At 36.8% G+C, this 13,228-nt stretch overlaps 1 protein-coding gene across 3 annotated transcripts in view; it reads left to right on the top strand.

Annotated features, from left to right (window-relative positions):
- Window positions 1–574: 574 nt before the first annotated feature.
- GNRHR (gonadotropin releasing hormone receptor) overlaps window positions 575–13,228 on the top strand; it is a 38,013-nt gene continuing 25,359 nt past the window's right edge. For all 3 annotated transcript variants that reach the window (XM_032631722.1, XM_032631721.1, XM_032631723.1), the window contains exon 1: window positions 575–2,137. In XM_032631722.1, coding sequence (XP_032487613.1) covers window positions 1,616–2,137 — 522 coding nt within the window. In that variant the 5' untranslated portion in view covers window positions 575–1,615. The remainder of the gene's footprint in view (window positions 2,138–13,228) is intronic.

The raw sequence follows: 13,228 nt of genomic DNA, 5'->3' as shown, positions 1-13,228 counted from the left end.
AGAAGCCAGATTTCATGTCCTGCAGTATAATATTTCATCCAAGTCCAAAGGTATTTAGAAAAGCCAGTATTTCTGGGCATGTGGTAACAACCAAAGGGGAACCCAGGTAAGCAACTGGTCTAAGCTGCTCAAGACCCAGGAGCCAGCACAGCAGGAACTGAGGAGGCACATAAGGTAAATCCAGTCCTCTTGTCTAATCTTCTATAGTACCAAATAGGTTCCTTCAGGGCCTGGTTGATGCCATATTCACGTTTTGGCTCTGGACGCGCAGGCTCAGCGGCCATGGCTCACGGGCCCAGCCACTCCCCGGCACGTGGGATCTTCCCGAACTGGGGCACGAACCCGTGTCCCCTGCATTGGCAAGCGGACTCTCAACCACTGCGCCACCGGGGAAGCCTACCCATATTCACGTTTTAATCACCTGCTAAGGCCAAGAGAGTATATATAGCAGGTATTTAGTAATTATTTATTAAATAAATGAATATAAGACAGAACAAACAAATAAATGAACCAACAAGAATGGACCATCTAAATTAAAATAGCCACCTTTATTCTTAACATTATTCCTTCTTTGGCTGCCACAGAAGCAAACTAGTTGACATAAGACAAATCAAGCTGGTGATTTAATAAATTCCAATCTAAGTCATACCAGTATTAGTAAACAACATCATCAAGCACTCATCATGAAAGTTAAAGCAATAACACAGAGAAAGTTTCTAAGTCACCCTAATGTGAAACAATCAGATTGCATATAAAGGGATATAAACAAATATTCATATTATATATAAACATACATAGATGTGGTTACAGCATTTATACAGTATTCTCTCCAATACCTAGTCATCTTATGCAATATGCACAATAATGGCAGGTATAATATTTAGACAATTATGAAATCAAGGCAATAACAGAAAAAAGTTAATGATTTTACTCTAACTTAAGCATGGATAATCTGACTGTTAAGACTGATTGGTAAATTTGAAGGCAGCCCAATTTGTATCAGATCAAATTGATTCTAACTGTTAAGGCATTAATTTGGTGTTTCGTGGAGGATGGTTTTAAATAAGTCTATTTATCTAGTGTTTGAATGCTCAGCAGTGTGCGATTGAAAAGAAAACAAATGTTTTTGAGAAATATATTAGTTTCTTAAAACAACAAAGTTTAACTGGATCAAGTTCTTTTTTTAGTATTTTTCTTCTTTTTCATTTTGCATCTGTTGACATGTAATAGTTTTTAGAAAATCTCTTCATTATAGTTATTTGAACACTATCATAAGTGAATTTTAAATATAATATTAAGTTTCAAACGTCCTTCTTCACTTAAGAAAAATGTTGTGGAAACCAGGCCATCTGCTGAGATACTACAGTTACATTTGGCCCTCAGAAAGTATTTGCTCGCTTTAGCACTCTGTTGGATTATAAGCTCACAAAACAAGTTCACCTTGACCTTTCACTTTAAATATAAAGTATCTCAGGGACAAATTTTGACATAAATATAAACCCGTGACGTTTCTCTTTAAAGAAGGCTGAAATAAAACAGGACTTTGAGTGCAATTACAATTAAAACATCAGAAGTGCCAGAAACACAAGTTTTGAAGCTATATCAGCCGTGAAGGATGGCAAACAGTGCCTCTCCTGAACAGAATCAAAATCACTGCTCAGCAATCAACAGCAGCATCCCGCTGACACAGGGCAACCTCCCCACACTGACCTTATCTGGAAAGATTCGAGTGACAGTTACTTTCTTCCTTTTTCTACTCTCCACAACTTTCAATGCTTCTTTCTTGTTGAAACTTCAGAAGTGGACTCAAAAGAAAGAGAAAGGGAAAAAACTCTCAAGAATGAAAGTGCTTTTAAAACATTTGACCTTAGCCAACCTGTTGGAGACTCTGATTGTCATGCCACTGGACGGAATGTGGAACATCACTGTGCAATGGTATGCTGGAGAACTCCTCTGCAAAGTCCTCAGCTATATGAAGCTTTTCTCCATGTACGCCCCCGCCTTCGTGATGGTGGTGATCAGCCTGGACCGCTCCCTGGCCATCACGAGGCCCCTAGCTGTGAAAAGCAACAACAAGCTCGGACAGCTCATGATTGGCTTGGCCTGGCTCCTCAGTAGCATCTTTGCTGGACCACAGGTAAACCAGTATCATAAACTTTTTAGGACATGGAGATCACAGATTTCCTATATAAACTTGAATGAAGGTCTTGTCAAAGGCAGTATTGTATTATCTCTAAGAGCTTGGGTTCTGGAAGTCAGAGTGTGGCATTTAATCCTGGCTCTGCTCTGTTACCTTGCGCGAATGTCTTAACCCCTCTGGGTTTCAGTTCCTTCATTTATAAAATGGAGGTAATGTCTACTTTATGCACCTTTTGTGATGATTAAATGAATAGTGTGTTAAAGTGTCTATCATAATCTCTGGTGCCTAGTAAATGCTCCCTGAAAATGTAGCTATTCTCAAATTTGACCTCATCCCCATTCTATTCTTCCATCTACTTTTCCTTTCACTCAGGTTGACATGGTAAATTGAGAGAATCTTTAGGAACAATGAAATTTGCATAGGTAGAAAGTACATATACCTTGTTTTATTTGGGGCTTCTTGAGTCTTCTGTCATTGCAGCTTAGAGAGAACTATACTTGATTAGTATGTTGTTCTGCAGTTTGCAGCTATGTGCGATTGAATAAAGAGGAAATGTGGGAAATCTCAGACTTTTGGAAATTTGAACATTTCCCTGAGGTCGACCTGAGCTTTTCTGGAGGTAGGCTAGACTGTAACATGCTGTTAGAAAAACTATAAGACTGTTGGTTCAGGCAAGGCCCTCTCCTATAGAAAGCAGATATCTCTCCAGACTGTCTTCGTCAGAGGCAACCTGATTGACTGACCTGCAGAATCTGCCTTTTCAACAGTCAGATCTCTGAAGAAAAGGACACATTCTTGAAAAGGACAAAGATCCTTTAATAACAGATGAACAAGTTGTCTCTATGCTTGTAAATGTACTCTATGGTGAACCCAGGGTACAAGGATGTGTCAAGAAGTAAAGTCAGAGTTTACTGTGATTCTCCAAAAACTTGTCACTACAAATGGAAATTTATCTAGACATTCTAAAATGGCCAGGTGGCATAAAAACAAAAAACAAACAAAAACTGTCACACAGGACTCACTAAATAGTGCAAGACATTAAAACCTTCTGGCAACTGTTTGAGCTGGATGGATCATTTTGATGAGGGGCTGCATAATTACTGAGTACTTGTAGGGCATCAGGGATTGTGCTGCGGAAAGGCAGAGAGGGAGAGATGGTCTAACCTAGTTCTTCCCCTTTCCATCTCCTCCTTGCATCCCAGATTTGACTCACCAGTGTTTTGACCTGGCATTCTCCTAAGCTTCCACTCCGTTCCTCCTCTCAGGCCTCTTTTATAACAGGAAGCGTGGCTCTTTCTTGCCAAGTGTTCACATCAGTGTTTCCTAGCTAGTTCCTCTTGTTAAGTGGCCACATACTAACAGACGTTTTGGTCAAGGTTGCAGGAAAAGGACAGAAGATAGACTGTTAAGGTAGTTTTCCATCTAGCCTATGGGTCAGGTTCACTCCAGTTAAGTCTTAGGCCACAGTGAAATTTTGGGGATTCGTTGTTGTTTCTTTTCTCCCTTTCCATCTGTGTGGTATATTTTTAAACAGAATTTTATTTTTAATTTTTAACATTTTTTTGGAGTATAATTACTTTACAAGGGTGTGTTAGTTTCTGCTTTATAACAAAGTGAATCAGTTATACATATACATATGTCCCCATATCTCTTCCCTCTTGCATCTCCCTCCCTCCCACTCTCCCTATCCCACCCCTCTAGGTGGTCACAAAGCACCAAGCTGATCTCCCTGTGCTATGCGGCTGCTTCCCACTAGCTATCCATTTTACATTTGGTAGTGTATATATTTCCATATATACTAGAGAAATGGAAATAGAAACAAAAATAAACAAATGAGACCTAATGAAACTTAAAAGCTTTTGCACAGCAAAGGAAACCATAAACAAGATGAAAAGACAACCCTCAGAATGGGAGAAAATATTTGCAAATGAAGCAACTGACAAAGGATTTATCCCCAAACTTTATGAGCAGCTCATGCAGCTCAATATCAATAAAACAAACAACCCAATCCAAAAAATGGGCAGAAGACCTAAATAGACATTTCTTCAAAGAAGATATACAGATTGCCAACAAACACATGAAAGAATGCTCACCACCACTAATCATTAGAGAAATGCAACTCAAAACTACAATGAGATATCACCTCACACCAGTCAGAATGGCCATCATCAAAAACAATAAATGCTGGAGAGGGTGTGGAGAAAAGGGAACCCTCTTGCACTGTTGGTGGGAATGTAAATTGATACAGCCACTATGGAGAACAGTATGGAGGTTCCTTAAAAAACTAAAAATAGAACTACCATGTGACCCAGCAATCCCACTACTGAGCATATACCCTGAGAAAACCATAATTCAAAAAGAGTCATGTACCACAATGTTCATTGCAGCTCTATTTACAATAGCCAGGACACATAAGAAGAATCTTACTTTTAAAATAAAAGTTATTTATAAGATGATACCTTAATTACACTCCTGCAATATAGCCATTATTTTATTGTATAGTTCTAGTTATCTGTATTTTATTAATAAAATTGACAAGGTGGCTGCGGCAGAATGCTGGGTGTCACAGGGAACATACATAGCTATTCCCTGAAATTTTCCCTTTTAATTCCACTGTGGCCCTTTTCCATGTGCCTTCACTTTAACTGTTTGCCTTAAAATCTACAGTCTTGCTCTCCAGGGTAGTAAATAAAAAGCAACACTTGGCATTCTTTTATGTTTAAAAAAATAGTATTTTATTTATAATAAAATCTGAATATTTGTAACCCTCAAAAAAATTTTTTTCTCTCTTCCTAGTGCATTTTCTTGCACTAGAAAGCTAGATATCTAAATTCTCCTGCCAATTCCTCACTTAACATTTTTTTGTACATCAGTGTGTGTTTTATTGAAGAAGAAATGGGAAAAACCAAAATGCTTTCATTCCCCTGGAAAAAAAGCATATTACAATTATTCTCACAGTGACTGCATATACAAGAATTAGTTTAGCAAATATGTCACTTAAAATGAGGTTGCTTAGCAAAGGCTTATGTTCTGAAGTTTTCCATTGTACTTCTTTAAAGTAGGAGTGCTGTGTATTGTCCAGTTTTCTTAGAAAAGATAAACACAAGTTAGGTTCCTAACATTGAGCCCGGTACTGATGAAACAAAGAAACAGCCCTCACAGAAAGTGTCATTCAGTTGTAGAGACAAAACTTACATAAAATGATTATAACTATGTACCAAAAAGTTTTTAAACGTACTAGAAGTGTAAGAAGAGAGATGAACAAGAGTTGAAATGGTGAAGGAAGGCTTTAGGGTAAAAGAAGGATGAACTGAGTTTTTAAAGATGAATGAGTTTTGGATGGAAAAAGTAAGCCAAGGATCACATATATTTCTCAGCAAAGGTTGAAAAGTGATTAATTTTCATAGGAGACTTGTTTGGCTGAAGTGAAAGACTGAGAGTTGAGAGTAGCAGGAAATTAGATTTGGTGGTTGCTGTCTTTCCTTTGACCTCATGGCACATTATTTCTTTGTCAGAAAACATTATGATTATGTATTTGTTTGTCTTTTCCACTATGGTATTTGCTCTTACAACAGTGAAGACTGTTATGTTCAACTTAATACTCATAGTACACAATGAGATACCCAACAAAAATAGAAATTTTAAATGTTTGGATACTCCCGTTTCTCTCCAGATCAAGTAGACCTTTCACCTTTTACAAAAAAAAGAAAGAAAGAAAGAAAAAAAAAAGTTTGGATAAATGAATCAATCATTGGGGGTGGAATGGATGTATATAACAGAAGACACCAATATCCAGGGGAAATTCTGAAAATAATGCAGAAGCCATATAGCCTTCATGAGTCCTGTGCAAGGAGTAAAATTTTTTTTTGCTTTTTTTTTCTTATTTCCAGTTTTATTGAGAAATAATTGATATACATCACTGTATAAGTTTAAGGGATACAGCATGATAGTTTGATTTACATATATTGTGAAATGATTACCACAATAGGTTCCACTAACATCCATCATCTCATATTGATACAGTAAAAAGAAAAAAAAATTTTCTCCTTGTGATGAGAATGCTTAGGATTTACTCTCAACAACTTTTCTATACATCATACATCAGTGTTAACTGTAGCCATCATGTTGTACATTATTAAAATGATTTTTAACAAAAATGTTTTGAGAAAATTACATAAACCAAATAGAGTGGAGAGAGGCAAAGAAGCCTCTTCAGGTCATCTGGTGATGAGGTAGTTAGGTTGGAGGCTAGGATGGTGTTAGAGGAGGTTGATAGTATTTATGAGGGACTTTTCAACCAAAAAAGCAAAGCTTGGCAACAAATTGGATTTAGGGGGGTTAGTAATAGACCAAAGTAAAATAAAGTTCCAATATTTTTAGCCAAGGAGTTTTAAAACCATTGGAAATAGACAGGTAGGTTGGGAACAGAAGGGTTTGTTTGTTTGTCTGCCTGTCTATTTGTTTGAAGGGGGAGAGAAGGCAGGCTAGTAAAAGAGCTATTTGGAAAGCATTTGGTAATTTGGGATATTGATGCAAATGGAAGTCTAAACAAAAGTCTAAATAAGTCAATTTGTGATAATAACAAACACAAACCCACAATTTCACTTTCTTTTAAAGGACTCTCCCAGAGACTATAAATAAAAAATTGATGTATTAATTCAATTATTTTCATCTAAGTCTATCACAGTAATAGCAGAAAGAAAATGCCAAATACTTATCTGTCTTGATGTAATGAAAAGAAAATATGAAATTAATTTCAAATTGTTTAGGAATTTCATGTAATATAGCCTGAGCTCAAATACATTACTCTACCTGAGAGATTTGTGTGAATGTGGGCCACAGAAAATGGTAGTACTCTTTCATTTTGTAAAACAAATGACCCATTTTTGATTTCAGCAACACTTTAAATTTATAAAGCACTTTGCTGAAGTTTCCTGAAAAACCGCACAGTCAGAATCTTATTTGGTATTTACATTGACTCTGTGAGGTACATAAAAGCTGTGTTATTGTCTCCATTTCACATATAAGAGAACATACAAAGAGAAACTTGGAAAGCTATGTCCTTCAAACTTTTTTGACAGTAACAGAAAGATATACATACTACATAAAGACTTTGTCTCTCTCACACACTTATAACTGAGAAAAGTTTTCATAAAATAAATATTCTACTCTGTTCCATTTCATTTTTTAATGCTGATTACAACCAACTGATGGGTACAACCCGCAGTTTGAAAAGCACTGGTTTAAAGGGATTGTTTGCCCAATGCCACTTGGCCTGTTGGACTCCTGTCTCTTCACTAAGTCCAGTTTATCTTTTTATTATAGCTCTCTGCTCTCTCTCTGAATAAAAGAGGTTTCAACCCTGTGACTAATGTTATGTGTATTTGATGGGGAAGACAAGAGGTAGGGAGGGCTTTTTATTTCCAGACCATGGGATACACAGTGAGTACACCTCACGCTTCACCATGCTCCGCGAAGAAGCCCATTGACAAAGGCGCATCCTGTCGTGGCCAATTTACATTGAAAGGATGACTTTTATCTTCATCTTTTGGTGCATATGTTGATATTCTATCACTTGAGTAATTCATACCTAAGTTGAATGAAGAAATAAACTAACAAGCTAGTTGTCACATTGCCAGGAATCTAAGAATTTATGACGTTTTGCTAGAGCTCAGAATGACCAAATTTCAAACTGACCACCTTGTTTTTCCACCTCCTAATAACCTCAGTGTTCTGTGATGATTTGGGGATATATTTTCAGAAGTTTTAGCATAGTGTGGCCAAAATGTCATACTTTTTGCTAGTAATGGAATTTTCTTTTAAAACGGAATTCTATGTAGAGCTTCAGTAAATGAAACAGATATAAGTGGACTTGCTCTGGTCAAATAGGGATAAAGGAGCCCCAGTCCTCTGCTTGGTCATAGTCTCTGAAGACCTCAGATCCCATTGCAAATCTGAAAGGCAATGGGATAGTCAAAATAGCATGGATACTGGATTTAAACAAAGCTGGTTTCAGATCTCAATGCTGTCTCTTACCAGCTGTCTGAGTAAATTAGTTAACTAAGTTTAAAAGGGTAATTGTAAAGAATTATAATTCTTTTGTAATTTTCAATTGTAACAAGTAAGAGATATAAAATCATCCAGTACAAGACTATACTTAAACACTCAATGTTCATTCCTTCCTCTTTTCCTATCTTCATTACTTCCTTCATAACAGGGTTTTTGAAGTCAGGAGAAAAAAATAATAAGGAAATATGAGTATGAAAATCAAATAATTATTTAAGAAACAGCAAAGAAAATTGCTTATATAAAGATTACTTCATATTTCTCAAATTATGACATTTATTCTGACTGATAAGTAAATTTGGCCAATATACTCCCTAGTCACCAAGCTGTCCTACTCACTCTGAAAGCTCTATATGCCAGAGCACAATGATTCCACTCTTGGAAGTATCGTGTGTAAAAGCAGGATAAGAAAGGAAGAAAGAGAGGAAGGGTGAGGAAGAAAAGGAAGGGAAAAGAAAGGGAAGGGAAGGGCAGGGGAGAGGAGAGGAGTGGAGGGGAAGCAAGGCAACAAACAGAATCTGAAAGGATTGAAAACCGGCTATGGTTAGGCTAGTAAGTGCATGTTAAGAAGAAAATATTTCCTGAATTAGATGTGTCCATATCTAATTTAAAATAATAAGGTTTGCAATGACAGTCACCTAAGACCACAAGAACTCCAGAGCAGCAAATTATTTGCAGATAGAGTTCACATCATTAGTTTATCTGTGTTACTAGGGTGAATTACACGTTGACAGCTTTTTAATTCTATAGGTAACCTAGGCCTGCAGGGAAGATATGGTCATCCCTCAGTGTCCTGGGGGATTGGTTCGTGGATATCCTCCCTCTCCCCCTACCCCACCCCGTGGCTGCAGATAATAAATTTCCCAGATGCTCAAGTCCCTTATATAAAATGGCATAGTATTTGCATGTAACCTACGCACATCCTCCCATATACTTTAAATCTAGATTACTTATAATACCTAATACAGTGTAAATGCTAGGTAAATAATTGTAAATACAATGTAAGTGTTATGTAAATAGTTGCTGGAGCTTGGCAAATTCAAGTTTTGCTTTCTGGAACTTTCTGAAATTTTTTTTCCAAATATTTTTCCATCTGCAGTTGGTTGAATCTGCAGATGTGGAACCCACAGATTTGGAGGGTCTGTTGTATATGAGCAATTCTTTGGTGTGAAGACATGTGGTCTGAATAAATGTGGAGGCTTGCCTGTTACATACAGAATTTACAGGGCTAGAATGCACTTCTGAACTTGACAAGCAGTTTAAATTCAATAAATACTCGTTACACATGTACAATATGCCCCAAACAGTACTGGAACATAGTAATAGCATGCTAATAGCAAAAATAACAATAATGATGATGATTTTGATAAATAATAGTTATTCAGTACATAAATATGTGCCAGGAACTGTGCTAAATGCTTCTGTGGGGTTTTTAAAATATTTATTTATTTATTTAGCTGTGCCAGGTCTTAGTTGAGGCACGAGGGATCTTCTTTGCCGCCTGCGGGATCTCTAGTTGCAGCATGCGGGATGAGGGATCTTTTAGTTGCAGCATGCAGAATCTAGTTTGAACGTGGGCTCCTTGCATTGGGAGTGCAGAGTCTTAACCACTGGACCACCAGGCAAGTCCCTCTTCTGTATTGTGTTTTTGTTTTGTCTTGTTTTGTTTTTTTCAACCATGCTGCACGACTTGAGGGGTCTCAGCTCCCCGAGCAGGGATTGCATCCAGGCCGCAGCAGTAAAAGCCCAGAATCCTAACCACTAGGCCACCAGGGAACTCCCTTCTGTGTTCGTTACTTCATGTAAGGCTCCCAATAACCGTATAAATTAGATACAATTATTATCTTTATTTTATTCATGAATAAACTAAGATTATGAATGCAATGTAACATGGCCAAGATTACCATCTAGTAAGTGGAGATGTCAGTACATCCAGTTAGCTCCATACCCAGAGTTTTTAATGACTACAATATATCGCACTATACAATATTGTCTATTTTCTTTCTTCCTGTAGGAGGCTGAAGAAGAAAAAGACAGGAAAATCTTAAGGTGAGAATAGATAGTTAAGAGATATCAGAGGGACGGACTTCCCTGGTGGCGCAGTGGTTAAGAATCTGCCTGTCGATGCAGGGGACAAGGTTTGATCCCTGGTCCAGGAAGATCCTACATGCCATGGAGCAACTAAGCCTATGTGCCACAACTACTGAAGCCAGTGCACCGAGAGCCCATGCTCTGCAACAAGAGAAGCCACCACAATGAGAAGCCCGCGCACCACAACAGAGTAGCCCCCGCTTGCCACAGCTAGAGAAAAGCCTGTGCGCAGCAACGAAATCCCAAAGCAGACAAAAATTAATTAATTTAAAAAAAAGACCCTTACAAATTATTAAAAAAAGAAGAGAGAGAGAGATATCAGAGGGTCTTCCCTGGCAGTCCAACAGTTAAGACTCTGTGCTCCCAATGCAGGGGGCACAGGTTCAATCCCTGATCAGGGAACTAAGATCTCACATGCCCCATGGCACGGCCAAAAAACACAGACAGACACACACACACATATATATCATATATATGAGATACATATTTATAAGTTGTGTGCCTCTAAATTTTTATTTTAATAATGATTATAATTTACATAGTGTTGTGTGCCAGGCACTACTCTAAGTACAAGTATTCACTTGTTATTGTCATGACAGCTCCTAGAGGCAGATACTATTAATATCTCCCTTTTATAGATGAGAGGAACCTGAAGCACATCATCTAAAGTTAATCACCTTTGGAAAAGATTAGGTCATGTTGTCACTAGCGTGGGTAAGGTGAAGGTTAAAAATAATATGTTATGAGGAATAGCATCTGCAAGGACTGTAAATATGGAAAACAGATTGCTATTGTTGAGGGCAAAATAAAGCAAGCACTGATGAGAACTGGGGCCAGGCATGAGAGTAAAGAAACATAAAGAAATTTTAAAAATATGATCCAAGGACAAAAGAACCACAGGAAGTAAAGTGGAACCTTATATTAATCATTCAAATGAACATGGCCTTGGAGCTGAAAATAAACAGAACCAAGCCTAAAACAAATTAATTTATGGACAAGTAAGATTCTGAATTTTCATAACACTATACATCTCCTTTGGAACTTATCACAGTCTATCTTGTATTACAGATGTCACATACATGCTATATCTCCCCTACCAAAAATTTAATTCCCTGATGGCAGGATATATGTAGGTCATCTTTTACAACAGAGTGTTCCTAGTATAGTTTTTTGACCAGGGAGTTGCTTTAAAAACTAGCATTTGTTACATAAATAAAGATGACAACCAAATTCAAATCATAGTACTATAAAGTCAATTTTGTTGAAAGCTTCATCGTTATAACTTAAAAACGTGAAATATTAAAGTGAAAATGTGACCCAGTGCAGAGCAGAAAATCAAATTCAGGTCATCTGGTTCCAAGGCTGATTGGAGAGGTAGAGAGAAAAAGATTTTTAAGAAATATAGGACTCCTGGATTCTATGCGAAGGAACTCTTCCAAGGATTTCAACTCACAACACCTGTTGAGTCAAATTCAAACTGAACTTTAAATAAGGTCAGTTTGCAAAGAAGTATGGAAAAACTGAAGGGGTCACTTTGTAATGTGGAAAAAGTTGGTCTGGATCATAAAATAGAATTAGCTGAATGTATGTCGTTTCGACTTAAGGTAGATAATATGATCATTGGCGTCCTCTAGTGGATTGATTTTTAAATTCTTTTTTGCCCTAGACGCTGAAAAGATCTGAAACTGAAAATCAACATTTTAACTACAAATAAAAGAAATAGGTTTATATTTTGTATTATACTTACTTACATTTTATTACATTTGTATATATTTTATTATATTTTACATTTAGTAAAAGTTTTCTACTCTACAAGCAAAGAGGAAAAACAGTATTTTTTTTAAGGCATAATCTACTCCCACTCCAGCCCTCCCCAAAAGCAAAGAAATTCTGGGCCTATTAAGTTAATTAAATGTACTTTAAATTTACTAATTTAATAAAAACTAATGAAAAGGTATACTCTCCCTCATTTGCTTAAAAAATCCTGTAACATTTTTGCTTGAATTAACTTGCTATCAGTTTTTAAGTGCTTGGGCACTCTTTTCATTTTAATGTTTCATGGGAAAACGAAGTTTTTCAGTAGAAAATCTTGGAAATGACGAAGTCAGAAATGTGCTTGACGGATGGGGAAAGGATAAATAAATGTCCACTAGAACTTGTTTTTGAAAACCACTTGCAACGTTTCCTTAATAGTTAACTCAACTTGTTCTTTTTTTAACATAATTTCACATTTAGAGAAAGGTTGCAAGAATCATACAAAGATTTCTAGGATACCTTTCCCTTGGGTTCCCCAAATATTAACATTTTACTACATTTGTTTATTTGCCTTATTCTCTCTCTTGTGTACATTTTTTTCTAGATTGTTTAAAAGTAAGTTCAGACATGACGTCACTTTCAATACTTCATTGTGTTTTTTCTAGCACATAACCACAGTACTAATTATCAAAATCAGGAAATTATCACTAATACAGTGCTATTTTTTATCTATATACCTTATCCATATCTCACTCGCTGTCTCAATAATATCCCTTTTAGCAAAAGAAAATCCAAGATTATGCGAGGGATTCAGTTGCCATGTCTTTTTAGTCTCCTTTAAACTGGAACCATTCCTTGGTCTTCCTTTGAATTTCATGATGCTAAAATTTTTGAAGAGTGCAGGCCAATTATTTTGTAGAATGCCCCTCAATTTGAGTTCGTCTGATGTTTGCTCGTGGGTAGATTCAGGTTATGCACTTGTCGACTGAAAAAAAATGTACAGCCTAAAAGTTAAGAATTATGTTTTATTCAGTAGATTTTCTGAGGACGTAAGCCCAGAAGACAGCCTCTCAGATAACTCTGAGGGACTATTCCCAAGAAGCAAGGGAGGAGCCAGGATGTATAGGTTGTTTTGCAACAAAAACCAGGTAGTCGGAACATCAAAAGATTATTGTT

The sequence above is a fragment of the Phocoena sinus genome, chromosome 5, assembly GCF_008692025.1.
Source record: "Phocoena sinus isolate mPhoSin1 chromosome 5, mPhoSin1.pri, whole genome shotgun sequence".
Classification (NCBI taxonomy): domain Eukaryota; kingdom Metazoa; phylum Chordata; class Mammalia; order Artiodactyla; family Phocoenidae; genus Phocoena; species Phocoena sinus.
Note: the sequence above shows the minus strand (reverse complement) of the source record. Positions and strands in the feature narration are given on the sequence as shown.